Source organism: Lacerta agilis, chromosome 5 (genome assembly GCF_009819535.1).
Source record: "Lacerta agilis isolate rLacAgi1 chromosome 5, rLacAgi1.pri, whole genome shotgun sequence".
Classification (NCBI taxonomy): domain Eukaryota; kingdom Metazoa; phylum Chordata; class Lepidosauria; order Squamata; family Lacertidae; genus Lacerta; species Lacerta agilis.
In genome coordinates this window covers 57979774-57994636 of record NC_046316.1, presented here as the reverse complement: position 1 = coordinate 57994636, position 14863 = coordinate 57979774, and the positions used below count along the sequence as shown (strand labels likewise).

Below are 14863 nucleotides of genomic sequence, written 5' to 3'. Positions count from 1 at the left end.
GCATCTCACCCCTTTTGTAGGGATTGCTCTTTGCTCTCCAGATTTATGTACTGGAGTGGGTTGTCTTCCATTTATATCGGTGCAGAAGCTCTTTTACTGTGAGCTGCACATGCACGCACATATATGCTGACACAGCCCTTTCACAAAGCTATGCATGATGTCCAGTGCATGGTGTCCAAAGTTATGTTCTCTTTTTCAATACCATCACTGACTGCTGAAATTTCCTACAGCAAGGTCAAAAGAGGCTTTTAGAGCCTGGACTTTCCATGATCCAGGATGGGCCACCTTAGCTTCTAAAGTCTTAAATTGTGGCCCTTCAAGCAGGATTCCCTGCTTGTTGATTGTGACCTCTGGATTGGTGGGAACCATTACAAATAGATGCCATGGAGAACTGTGGCCACCCACCTGTACAGTATTACCATGTAGAAGATCCTTCTGGCTGGCTGTGGGGAGGTAATAGGATCTTGTACCTGAAGAAAAAATAGCTTGTAGGATGGAATGCAGCTAAGAAACCCTGCTGTAGGATTTGTACATTTGTGTGTGTCATTTGGAGTGTATCTGCCTATATACTGCCCAGTATATAATGTGTGTTATCATGTGCTTCCCATGCAACTGTTAGAAACAAATGTGATGCCACCAGCTGGGAATTGTTGGGGGCCAGGCAGAAAGGGTTTCCCATTGAATTTTAATAAATCTGGATACATCTGAGGCATTATATATTCCATTGTCAGGATTCACAATGGAATTTCTTCCCATACCAATGGGTCAGAAGAACCTTATCAAGCTCCATAGTTGTTTTGGTGAGAACCGTTGGAGGAATTTGCATCAAATTTATTGGGTCTTCACCATTTTTAGCTGATGGCATTGGTGGCTCCTCTGTTAGATGTATCTGGCCTGGGAGGTTTTCCATTCCTTTCTTTCCCTCCTCCTTATTAACACTGCTGCTTGGTCTAAAAGAAAAGGCAAAACAAGCCTAGTCTCTCTCTGTGTGTTTGGAATAGCTGGTGTTAACCTGTCTCCTATCTTGTTGTACTAACCTTAGTTCAGATATCTCTGGCTGCAACAGCTCTCCTATTTTCAACACATGCATGAGCGAGCGCATGGCTGATCTCACCCCCTCCCCCACCTCCTCGAACCCTGACTCCGACATCACCGAGCCTGCTGACGAGCAGCACGTGGGGAAGGAGGAGGAGGAGGATGACCTGGAGGAAGACATCTTTCCGGAGTACCCGCTGTATGATGGCCAGGATCCATTTTACGACCGCTCCCCCCTGTTCAGTTTAGTAGGAAGGTTGGTGAGGTCTTAGGAGAGCATGCTGGGAAGGAACTAGCTCTTTCGCATAAGAGACCTGCTTTCTGACACTGTTCCCATGTTAAGGCACTCAGGGACAGGTGAGCTCTCTAACAAGTTCCAGAAATGAGGGGGCAAAACCAACAAAACAAAAAAGCAAGGGTCTGAGCATACCTAAGGAGGAATCAGACATACTGTGAGACAACTGGCAGGAAGACAAATGGGAGGATGGCTTCTGGAGAGGCAACAACTTAGAAGTGAATGTCCCAGAACCTGCCTGCAGAGCTAAAGCTTCTGCAATTATGCGGCTTCTCTCAGGACTGTTTTTTTTTTTTAAAAAAAAACAACGTATTTTATACCTATGGTCTCAAAAACAGGAGGATAATCTAGTTTCAGTGTCTGCTCCTGTACTGGATGATGTGAGGATCATGCATTTAATGCAGTTCCCTGATCATTCTGATCTAGGAGGCACAGAGGGAACTAAGATTTAGCTCTAGAATAAAGGAACACTAGGGCATCATTCCAGAGAGAAGGATAGTTGATTGGACTAGAATACAGAAACAGGAAATAAATGCTGAATACATTCTTGAAGAAACTAGGCAAACTTATCTTGTTTGCATTGCTCAGTTCCTGAAGACTGGCATTTGGGGTATTTAACTTTGACAAAGAATAGAAACTAGGATTTCAGTGCACAGGAGCAGTGGGTAGTGAATAAAGTTCTGAGAATGAATTCCGGAATATGCTTGAAAGTACAGTTGCTTTTGTATGGCCACCCAGCAGGGCCAGCCCTGCCAATAGGCAGAGTGAAGCAGCCACCTCAGGCAGCAGGTGCTGAGGGACAGAGCTGTGTATTCCATGTAGCCTCTTCTGGAGGACTCTGTCCCATTACCAGTGTTCATGTAAGATTCAGCTGAACTGGAGTGGGATGCCATCTTGTCCTTCACCACAACGATTTGGGATGATCCTACCAACCAGTGCCATTTGTTGTCCCACCTAGTAAATGAGTGAAGCTATTTCTGCCACATTACAATTTGGCAGAGAAAAGCACTGGAGAGAAATTATTCATTGAAAGCAAACATGGTTAGTTCTAATTTCCATATTTGGCAGCAAAAGGCTTCATCCTTGTGCCTTTGGGACTGCAAATTGAATTTGCTGATAAGAAAGATAGATTCTTCATCATGCTATCAAATTTTCTCACAAAGGCAGAAAATCAACCACGTCCTGGCAATGGATGCATACTCTGTACAAATGAGGGGGCAGGATCCTACTGGGGTCCTTGCAATATCCTTGCCTGTTTTGCTCAGGCAGAACCAAATATTCATCATTTTAACTTCAAAGCCCTGCCCTTCATGGGCATAAACCTGCACCTCAGAAGCTGCTCACTTTATACTAGGATTAATTTAACTTTGTATTAACATGAGGATCTTTCCTTGATATTTGGGCAAGAGGTCCTAAGCTTTAGTTTCCTCACTTTTAAGTAGGAGTCAGGAAAATGGGAGCCAGCAAGGGAGGAAAAGTGCCTAGAAAAGGCAGAGAGGGAGATTGGGGAAAGAGTCCTGCAGTCTCAGACCGAAAGAGCTGGCTTCTTCCTTTTTTTTTCTGGGGGATTTGAGATTTTAAATCAACAAACAGGCCAAACTACCAAATAGCTCAATGAGGGAACACCCTCTCCCCCAATCCTGTGAACTGTTCTTGGGGGGTCTTTTGAGTCAGACAAAATTGACTCCCCCCATGCAGCAGCTGTGCCGTTCACATTTCTCATGAAGTGTGCTTTGATTGGATCTTTGTCTTTGATTTTTTTTTCTTTTTCCTTATTATTATTATTTTTTTAGCTGCTGGCTCTATCTCCAAAGCTTTAGCAAAATTGGGGGTTATTTCATTTTTGTCTTCCTTTTGAAAGGCTTTTCTTTGGTCTGAGCATGCCATCTTTGCACCTCACCAATCTTGTGGTTAGTGCCTCTATCCTACTCTATTCTTTTAATGACACACAGCCTCTTTCGGCCTTCCTTTATCAATCCCTCTACCTCTTTGTCTCCTCCCAATGTCCCTGACTTGACCCCTTTCTCTTCTTACTGCTTCTGCCTCTCCACCTCTCCAGTTCCTTCATTCTTCTGGGTTTCAGGCCTGTTTCATAATGGGCCCTTGTTGGCTGTGACCATAATAGCACTTCAACAGATGTATGCCTCCTGCTTCCCCTTAGCCATCCAATTTCAAAACAAGACATTCCAGACTTCATATGAAGAAGATGAAGATTATGCTGAATAAAAGAGAGACTAGATTTGAGAAGGTGATGTTATCTGCATTCTTTCAGAATATCTGCCCATGGGTTTTGAGCATCAAGGAGATTTGCAGTTCCAAGGAAGTTTGTGGGTACATTGTTTTTCTCTAGGCCAGGTGTGGGGAATCTCTCGCCCATGGACCTGATTCAGTCCACCAGGCCATCACATTTGGGTAGTGCTGTGCTGTGCAAAACAGCACTTTGAAAGGGGCTTCTCAAGACCTGACATCTTGATTGCTATGTCTTACCAAGTGCTTTTCAATGCACTGTTCAAGACACGGGCATGGCCAAAAAAAAAAAAAAAGTCACCTGACATCAGGTGATTGACAGGTGACCAACCCACCTGTCTGATCAAGTTCCCAACCCCAGCTCTAGGCCTTTCTTAACCATGTTATGGGCAGGCCCATTTACTGTTGCTTGATTGATGCTGTCTGAAGGATACATGGAAACTTGCCTCTTGTGTAAAATCAATCAAACAAAAAACCCCAACTCAAATATAGCAGTTGTTGCTTTCTCTTCAAACAGAGCAAAGAATAAACTGATACTTTCTTCTTAGTAAGATTCATAATGATACGGGATAATGCTATTCTATGCTATGCTGTTCCTGGGAGTTCAGAATTTGGGGGTGAAGGTGAGATAAACAGAAAGGAGAAGGTGAAATAAATAATGGCTTGAGGCCAATAGGATTCAGATTCTGAATGCCCCAGATAAATTCAGCTGTGTCCTTTTTTTCCCTAGTGACTCAACCAATTTAAAACAAGTCTTGCTGCCACCTTTTTCTCCACTCACTGGCAGCCACTTCCAACATGATGCCCTCCAGCCAGCATAGCCAATGGTTAGGGGTAATAGTAGTTGCAGTCTAGCAACATCTCAAGGACACAATGTCAGCTACCCCTATTAAATAATAACCTATTAAAGTGCTATTTTATCAGGGATGTGAGCTGTGCAGAACAAGTCCATACTTAGATTACACCAGTCATTTCTCTCATCTGAAGAAAGCAAATTCTGGTTTCTTTTTAACAGTTCTTCCTTCCAAGCACAAACCCCTATTTGTGAGTATTAGGTGAACTGTTACTTGTTCACAAGATTTAAAGTGTTAATCTGCAGGGGAACTTTTCTTTTCAAAATATTAAGGATCATGCGCATCCACACATTTCCCAGAGATTCACGCTATAAACTGATTCTGATGTAATATGATCATTTTAAAACTACAGTATTCTTATGAGCACAGATTTAGGAGAATGGCTTGAAACAATGGCTTGTCACGTACATTAGTGGGAAACATTTTCATAGTTAAAGGCCTGAGTACAATATACATATATTTTAAGTTTGATCATTTTGCTAAGACCAAGGGGAAAGCATCCCTAATGTTAGTTCCTGGTGCATATGTATGTCTTCCCTATGTTAAAAAAGCAAACAAACCCAGAACAAAAATTCAGTAGCAGTTTAAAAGGTTTATCAGTGTAGGCAACCTTCCCGACAAATTTATGGATGTAGTTGTTGAAGTTAATCTGTGATATATGTTGGTTGAAGAAATGCCAACACGTTTATTGGTGACATCACTAGCCATGCAACCAAGAGAATGGAATTGCTTCCAGACTGAGGATGCACCTGGTAAAACTCTTTCACAGTTAGATGGAAGTGAATCAAATATGAGAATTAATATACCCCAAATCAATGCCAGAATGCCCACTTTTCCCAACCAACAAGTTCTGAGACATGTATTATGTGGTTCAGTGGGAATTATTCCTTCTTTCTGTTAATGTGACCATCCCCTAGGCCTTTAACTAGTTACTTCCTATTGATTCCCATGACGTGAACAATTATAGTAATGCAGCATATTGTATACCGTTATAATAATATAAATACTGTAAGACTGTTTATAAATTTATACTCTTTGATGGGTTCTTTCTTAATATGTGTGTTTGTTTAATAAAGTTATTAGTCTGGTAGATCATGGGAACAACAAAGACAATATAGTATATCTTAATTTCAGCAAAGAATTTGAAAAGGTCTCCCATTATATCTTCTTGACAAGATGAGAAAATGTTGGTTGAGTGATATGATACTGCTGCTAAGTGAATTCATAGTTGGTTGAGCAATTGTACCCAACAAATGCTTACTAATGGCTTGGCATAAACCTGAAGTTTTGAGTGGAGTGCCAGAAGACTGTGTCCTAGGTCCTGTGCTGCTTAAAAGTTTTATAGAAGACTTGGATGAGGGCATTGAGGGATGTTTGTCAAACTTTAAGAAGGCACGTAACTGGGAGGGATAGGTAATATCAGAGAAGACATAAACAAGGTTCAATGTTATTGTCACAGGTGGGAACACTGGTCCAATCTAAAACCAACATGAAATTCAGTATAAATAAACATATATTGGCAGCAGTATTTGTGAAGAGGAACTAGGAGTCTTAGTTATCACAAGCTGCAATGCACCTGGTAAAAAACAGCTGTGGTAATATTAGGCTGCATGAACAGAAACATAGTGTCAAAATCATGGAAAGTAATAAGACCTATTCATGTTATTGAGGTATGTCCCTACATATGCAGGTTCAATTTAATTAAAATATTTGTGAATAGCTTATAATCATAGATCTCTAAGAAATTTGCAATAAAATCTGTAATAACACACACCATGGATAAAACAGTGCAGTGCCACTTGGTAATGGCACCCACCCTGTGGAATGCCCATCAAGGGAGGTGAGTAACCTTTAGAAGACATCTGATTACAGCCCTGTATAGGAGAACTTTTTAAGGTTTAATGTTTTATTATATGTTGGAAGCTGCCCAGAGTGGCTGTGGCAACCGATTCAGATGGGTGGGGTACAAATAAGTTATTGTTATTGCTATTATTGCAAAAGTGAGCAGATAAAAATTAGCATTACTGGAATGTTTGCTGAAATAATAATAATATCTGCCTCACATCTGCTGGGGAGATCTTCCATAATGCAAGGGCTATTGCACTGAATGCTCCTTTCTCAGTAAAGAGAGATTTGAGTTTGGGTAATGAGGCGCATCTAAAAGCTCAGCCTATGACAATCTCAGTGATCATTTCTAGTGGCTCTAGCCGACCTATAGGGAGTACGTACCCTGGTCCCACATTGTTTAGAGCTTTGTTCACTAGGACTAAAATTATAAAGCTGACCTGATAGCATACAGGCAGCCATTGCAATTCCTGCAACACAGATGTTACATGCTGTTGGAAAGTTACACCTGCCAGTAATTTGACATGCTGCATCAGCTGAAGTTTCCAGACCCGACCCAGGGGTAGCCCTGCATAAAGCATGTTGCAGCAATCAGGTACTGACACTAACAGTGCATGATCTACTGTGAGTAAGCTATTGCAGTCCAAGAACAACCAAAGCTGTCTTACCAGCCAAAACAGGTGTAGGTACTCCTGGCTATTGAAGACACTTGTGCCTCCAATGACAATGCTAGCTAGGTCCAAGAGCACCCCCAGACTATGAAAATGTTCCTTTAGAGGGAACCCCTCCCAGTGCAGGTAATTGACCAGTTTTCCAGAACCACACCCATAGAGCCTTTATCTTGCCCAGATTCAAGTCAGTGTATTGACCCCACCACTGAGTCCACTCATTAATCTAGGGCCCACATAGCCTCTCCCAATACAGATGTTACGGAGAAATAGAGCTTACTAGGGAACAACACTCCAAATTCCCTAATGACCACTCATTCAGCCTGAGGTGAGGAGGACACAGGTATCTGGCTCCATGCATCTCACACTGAGTACTACCTCCAACTTGACCATAATGACCCTGTGAGGCAGTTATTGGTTGCAGCAGTACAGCAGCAGCAGTAAACTCCCAAAAAACAACTTTCACTGTAAATATTTAAGCAGAGGCTATACAGGTTTGAGATTCAAGATCCTCCATAGACTATAATTTTTATTAAATGTCTTCTCCAAACCCAAATAACCCAAGCAAAATGTGTGTGTGTGTAGAGACAGGGAGAGAGGGAGAGGTGGGTTTCTATTTACAGTATATCAAGAATATTGGATACTGCCCCACCCAGTTTATGGGTCATCAGTGCCCTAAGATTAGTGGGTGGAATGAAGCTGGATGCAGCATATTATACTATTTATGGAAGGGGTGGGAAGGTCTCCTTCCCCTGCTTTAAAGGCATGTTTCCTTTCCATGAAGGAACTCTGATTAGTTGACAACTCCTTTGAAGCAGGCCTAAAATTCAGCACAATTTGTATCTCTCAAGTCCTGGGGAGTTTTTCCTCTCTAGAAGGAACCTATCTCCCCACTTCCTTCCATTTTCTTCTCCACCCCTCTGCTTTCCCTGCCTTAATCCCCTAATCCTCTTTGTCTTTGCTTGTCCTCTTTTCTGTCCCTTTTGCCCCACTGTTACTCAGCAGCAGGACCTTGAACGAATTACAGCACCCAGGGTACTAGTTGTCTAGTCTCTCCTGCCAGAGGTCCTTTTCCTAGTTTCCTTCTTGCACCAGCACCACCCCCTCCCCTCCCTTCAGCCATGGGAGATGACAGAACGAGAGGTACGCTATGCTAGCGCTCACTAACTCACTACACTTTCGCTTCACTGCTCAGCACAGGAACTCTGTTCTAAGCACGCTGAATTCCCCCTCTCTGTCCGGCTGGCCATGGCTGCCTTTCTTTAGTTTTGCTTTGCAGCACCATGTTGTGATGTGAGCGGTGAACTGTGGTCCCAGCTACCATCGGCTATGGAGTATGTTTGGAGAAGCTCATGCGTGAGGCGCAGTGACCACTCTGCTATGTCACTTTTCTTTCCAGAGCCTTTGTATATCTCAGCAACTTGCTGTATCCTGTACCTCTGGTGCACCGCGTCGCCATTGTCAGCGAGAAGGGGGAAGTGAAAGGGTTCCTGCGTGTGGCTGTTCAGGCCATCTCAGGTAAGAGGTGGCTGGAGATGGAGAAGGAGGGACAGCTGAGGCTGGCCATTTCCAGCCTGGTGCCCTCCAGATGTTTTAGGCTACAACTCCCATCACTCTTGAACATTGGCCATGCTGGCTGGGGCTGATGTGAATTGTAGCCCAAAACATCTGGAGGGCAGCAGGCTAGAGGACTTGCCTGTTCTATGCACTTGCATTTATACAGCCATTCCCTCTTCTCCTGGCGAGCAGCTCATTTTTAACAAGGGCTTGAGAGCAGAAGAGCCCTTTGCCTTTTGTTGGAATTATTAACTAAGGTACATAGTGTTTAGTACTAAGGAGAGGGTTCTGCCAAAGCACCTGTTGCTGTTCACCGTGGGTAAGGCAAGTCAAAACCAGTTCATACATAATTTGATTAGGCAGCATTTGATGGGTTACAACTGAATGTGTGAACTGACTCCTCTGAAGAGCATTGTATTTGAGGTGATGTATAAGTTTTCTCTGTGATACTTGATCTCTAATAACTTATTCACACATTTATATTGTTTTATTTTTATATGATTTTATGAACTGCATTGGAGCCAATGCTTGCCCTTCCAAGATAGTGTGCAGAATTTCATAAGGTGTAAATAATATGATCCTCCAGTCAAACTCCCTTAAAGCTGAGCAGTAGCAATTAATTAATCACAGTGATTAATAGAAGGTGGACTTAAAAATGATTGAAGATCCTGTTTTCTGAGAAAACAAGAAGTAGGTAGTCAGTTGCAGTCATCCAGTGAAGTATACACATGCAGCCATCAAGTGATGCACCTTGGGTCCGTGGAATTCAGACCAATTGAGAAGCTTCTAGGGACCAGGTGGAGTCCATCCAATTATGCTGTGAGCTTCTTCCATGCATAGCCCAGACGTGCAGTGTGGTTAACATCAAAAATTATGGGGGAGTGGGGAACTGCTACTACATATGCTGTTTTTCAAGTGCAGAAATCACTGGTATGAATCCTCAGTGTCCATTGTATTTCTGCACCAGTTGGGTTCACCTTGATCTATAGGAATGAATGTATATCTTATCTCTATCTATAATTAGTACAAACATAGGCACATCGTTTCAAATATATCTAGGGTTATTCTGCGTTGCAGCATGTCACAGCTCATGCTGTCATATTACTGCATATATGGATTTTACTGAATTCATACATAACCATCTACACCTTTGCAACTATAACAGAAGTGAGCCTATGTTTTAAATAGTTGTTCTATGCCCAAAAGACTGTTCCTGGACTGTGTAGGTGTGCCTTCTCTGCATCCTGTTCATGTATAGGCTGGGTGTTTGTTATTACTCTATAAAATATTTTAAATTAAATGTTTCCATAACATGTATATTTCAAAGCATCGTACAGAGAAATGCACAACCCCATGTCTCTGACATGCAAGGAAAAGCAATTTAAGCATATCCTGCAAAATTTCACAGGAAGCCATCAGTCAAAGAAATAAAATCCAATGCCTTCCTTATGAGCCAACTGCATTTCTCTGGAGGTGCAATCACATTTGTGCTGGGCTAAGATAAGGACAGAGCAGCTTGGCCAGAAGATTGCAACTTTGATGGCAAATAGATGGATTAATTGATGCTTTCTGTGTCCACATTTTTCAGCATCATGCTTAGTTTTAGCAGAGGCATTTGCTCTCCCTTGATGTAGTGAAATTTAGACCATCTATTGTTTGACTTCCAGTGGTACCTTTCCTCATTCTCATTCATTTGGATGATTCAAGGTGCATCCAGATAACCAACCATCCCCACTTTTTATATTTCTTTCCTCACAGTGTGGCTGGATAATGGTATTCAGAGAAGAAATTTACCACATGCAAAAACAAACTTTGAGTGATGCCAGTCCAAATGCAACCACACTTGGTGACTGACTCTATTTGCCCTGTACAGTTCCCTAGTGCCTTCTTGTGGATTAGAGTGTTGTACTAGGAATGGGGAGACGACCCAGGTTCAAATCCCCCCTCAGCCATGAATTTCTCGGGGTGACTTTGGGCTATTCATTGTCTCTCAGCAGGGTTACTGTGAGGATTTAATGTGAGGGTGAGAACCTTGCATGCCCTCTTGAGCTGCTTTGAGGAAAGGTGGGATAAAATGTACTCATAAGAAAATATAAATGTGAAAAGATAAGTGAGCAAAAGTGCAATCCTAGGCATTTCTACTGAGAAGGGAATCCCACTGAGTCCAATGAGGAAGTGGATATAGGATTGCAGTTTATGAGTTCCTGGCTATGGCTCTCAATCTGTTGGGGAGGCTGAGTTTCTCTTTCTTTACTATAACCTCTTGATGCCTTCCTGTTTCTAGCTGATGAAGAAGCACCAGATTATGGCTCAGGAGTGCGGCAATCTGGAACGGCCAAAATTTCCTTTGATGATCAGCACTTCGAAAAGGTATGCTATGAAAGACAGAACTAGCTGAGCATCATCCAAGTTCGTTGATCGCACTCGGCACATGGACCCGAACCTAACTGGTTATATTAATTAACCAATTTGCTGTACAGATTCAGAAGTTTCAGAGGGCTCATTAGTGTGGCAAAGTAATGTTGGTCTCTAGAGACTACTTAGAGTCTGAGTTACAACAAAGCTTGTTGTCTCTTCTGTTTTAAACTACCCTGTTCAATTGTATGCCATACCTGCTGTTCTTTGTAATTTATACCCCAAACTAAGCAAAAGATAGCTTAAATTTACATGAATTTACATATATTAACATATGGAAAACAGAGCAGGCTGGTTTGTTTTTTCTGAGTGACATGGAAACTGACATTAGCGACCTCTGAAGTCTTGGATTTCAGTCCAGATTCTATGAAATGTTTGCTATTTAGCAGCAAATACTATATCAGATTATTATTGATAAATATAAAGCTCTGCAAGTTTTCCCCCCTCCCTTGATCATATTTGTATTTTATTTCTACCTTGTCTGAATAAGAGAATAAGAGATACAAAAACTGAGGGGGGGGGGGGAGGAAAGATGCAATATAAGGGACAGAAGAAACTCCAACAGCACTGCTAAGTTTCAAAACAGTGTGAATTAACATCTCCTACAATTAACTACAGTTTTCTAAAAACTTAATCAATTTAGACAAAAAAATATCCTGCCTATAGGTTTGATCCTTAAATATAATATAATTTGGCAATTGATGTATAATCTCATATTTTGTTGTGCCATTTTTAATAGATGGCACAATGGGTGTTTATTCTCTTGCTTATAAAATTCTGGCAGCTGAGAAGAGATAAGTTAGTCCTATATGTTCTCATCTTACTGAACTCTTTTAAGTTATTTAATAATGGAACTTCATAGCCCAGAAGTTCCTCTCTTCTTAGATCAGCTGGTTTCACTTGCATCTTGAGTTTGACTTTGCATCTCCCTAACCTCACAGTTTAAAAAGGAGAATGGCAAAATACACCACTGCAAGGGAAACCTAATGACACCATCCAGAACCATCATACCTTTATCTTGTATTCTTTTCCTATCCTTTGTTTCCTTGTAGTTCCAGTCTGAGTCCTGTCCTGTAGTGGGAATGTCCCGCTCTGGAACTTCACAGGAGGAGCTGCGTATCGTAGAGGGACAGGGACAAGTAACTGACATAGGACCATCTGCAGATGAAGTCAACAACAACACCTGTGCAGGTGAAGGGTTTTTTTTTTTTTAGGTCAGAAAGGGGTTGGGGAACTGTGTGCATAGCAGCAAAAGCCAAATATTTGAGCCCCTTTTTGGAGCTCCTCATAAAGAACATTGGAAAGCTACATCAACAGCCACTCTATGTTTTCTTGTGGTTGAAAACAGCGAAGTAAATGAGATTTTTTAAAAAAGAAGAATATTTTTTTTAAAAGATAAGGCTTCCAGGGCACTTCCAGACCATTGCTATTTTGGGGTGGGATTCAGTCACATGCCGGGACATTCAGGTTGCACAATTAAAGTTTATTTGGACTCTTGCTCAACAAACCCGCTTCCCCTCGGAATCTGACTTTTTGCAGGGAAAGTGACTGAAAATGCATGGAAAGTGTGGGATAACATTTGCTTGACACCACACAGTATCACTCGGAATAAATGCTCAATAAACAGTCAGTGTGGTCTAACCCTGCAGACTTTGTCCAAACAGATCAGGATGAATGCTCGGTAAACAGGTTGCCTGGAAGCAAACCTAGTGTGTGTACTGATTGAGAGAGGAAAAACCTCGTATTGTGTGGCCATGTTTCTGTTATGTTTGATGTGCTTTTTCCTGGCATCACTCCCACTAACAGCAAACTGACATGGTGCATGCTGACAAACACAGAGCCCAACTGGGCTACTGAGAAACAGTAGGGAGGTATCAGCATTTTAAGTGAAACCCTCATGTTAACAGAAGTATATTTAAAAAAACACACACACAAGGAGGCAACCCTTTTCCCAAAGTCCAACGAGGACTGAGTATGCTGAATAGCTACAAAATATTAGGTTCCATTAGGAAAAATAAACAGAAAACTGGTGTGAGAGAGTAGAGTGCTCTGATTGAGCTTGTTATAGCTTATATGCTACTGTATCCTGGAGGAAAGTTAGCCAGATAGCAGGAAACGTGAACAGGAATGCTCCTACTAGGAGGTGATTATACACTACAGCATTTTACTGAAAGTTCCACTTGTGAGCATTAGGAACCTAGGAGGCTGCTTTCTACCAAGTCAGATCTTTGGCCATCTAGCCCAGTACTGTAAACACTGGCTGGCAGCTGCTCTCCAGGGTTTCAGGCAGAAGTCATTCCAACACTACGTGGCAAAGCCACAGAATTCAGCTGTTGTGCCCACCGTGCTATTTTGTACAGGAAAGTCCACCAATGGGACAAGCAAGCTTTTTCATTCCAGTGTCCAGGACGTCTTCTTCTGCTCTCACTTTGATGTGTGCACCATTTAGGATATGAGGAAGCCTCTGCTTTATACCAATGAGGAAATGTCCTTTCTAGCTTTAATATTCTATTTATAACTTTAATATTCTATTTCTCCAGCCACTCCTGAGGATCTTCTCCTGGACACTTCAGAGAAGTCTGTGGTGGATGGGCCTTTAGAGGCAGCCCTTGAGCACCTGAAGCTGGGCAGCATATTCACTTTCAGAGTGACAGTTTTGCAGGCATCTAGCATCTCAGCAGAATATGCAGACATCTTCTGCCAGTTTAAGTGAGTTCCAGTCTTTCCTTCTCTATTTGCCCTTTACCCATTTTAGATAACCTTAGGAGATTGTGGTTTCTCCTCCGTTTGCTCTTTGGTGGCTATCCCATTCTTTTCAGATGGGAAAACCTAGATTGACAGAAGTTGATTCCTGACAGCCAAAACGTTTTAGCATTTAAAAGGCTAAAGGGTGGAGGTTAGAGTATAGATACCAGACCTTACTTTGGTGGGAGCCATTAATTATTACAAGAGAAAAGGAGGACAGCAAAGAACTATGAGGGATCCCTGCATGATGGGGTAAGGAACCCTTTGAGGATTATTCCCCCTCAGGTCCTTGTCCTACTGGCCTTTCAGTATGTTAGAGCCCCCTACAGGAATGTAGCACTCAAAGTATAGGAAGCCCCAGTGGTGACCTTCAGACCTCAACTGAGCTAGTGTTTAATGGTCTCTGCCTGTGTAGCAATATGCAACTATGGAACATACCTGTGATAAATATATTTAATAACAACAACAATAATAAAACTTGTATTTCTTCATAGCTTTATCCACCGCCATGACGAGGCCTTCTCCACAGAACCCTTGAAGAACACTGGGCGAGGCCCACCTCTTGGCTTCTATCATGTACAAAATGTAAGTATAGAATCTGAGAAGGCTTCATTTTCACAACTCCATGGGCAGCACCTGCATCCAGGGTGGAAATAGCCTCTGGTAGAGCAGATTTGTGATTGCCATAGAGATGGTATTTATGGTGACACCTTTAATGTCAGGCAATAGTACTTGAAACAGCCTGATTAACAAGGATATGAAAAAATACATTTTTCTGGATTCAGGGTGCCCTCCTTATACTAAGAATGAAGCAAGCTTTTCATTTTGTGCATAATCAGTGACCTTCTTCTGAATGAAAAAGAGCCATCAATAACAATGATTGCCATACAAGTTGAAAGCTGTATTATAGGCATATTATAGCTTGTTAACTATAATCTGTATTGCATAATTCTATGCACTGCAACAGCAAACAAGTATTCAAGATGAACCATTGCACCAGCACATCATGTCGCATGCTGTACTTGCTTCTGTTTATCATTGGTATAAACACTTGGAATTTGCAAAGTGCTTTGCAATCTTTATTGTGTTCACCCTCATAAGTCAACATCATTACCATCACACAGCTAGAGAACTAAGCTGAGAGGCCATCACTTTGCCAGATCAGTCTATGGCAAACTTAACATAAAAACATGACCAGAGCT

The 14863-nt window shown here is 41.9% G+C and overlaps 1 protein-coding gene across 20 annotated transcripts in view; it reads left to right on the top strand.

The window, feature by feature from the left end:
• KIF1A (kinesin family member 1A) overlaps positions 1-14863 on the top strand; it is a 110636-nt gene that overhangs the window by 63027 nt on the left and 32746 nt on the right. For 10 of the 20 annotated variants that reach the window (XM_033150045.1, XM_033150039.1, XM_033150046.1 and 7 more), the window contains 6 exons: positions 1043-1291; positions 8344-8462; positions 10786-10871; positions 11969-12107; positions 13457-13625; positions 14156-14246. In XM_033150045.1, the coding sequence (XP_033005936.1) occupies positions 1043-1291; positions 8344-8462; positions 10786-10871; positions 11969-12107; positions 13457-13625; positions 14156-14246 (853 nt within the window). The remainder of the gene's footprint in view (positions 1-1042; positions 1292-8343; positions 8463-10785; positions 10872-11968; positions 12108-13456; positions 13626-14155; positions 14247-14863) is intronic. The other 10 variants (XM_033150052.1, XM_033150051.1, XM_033150050.1 and 7 more) reach the window with 2 other exon arrangements.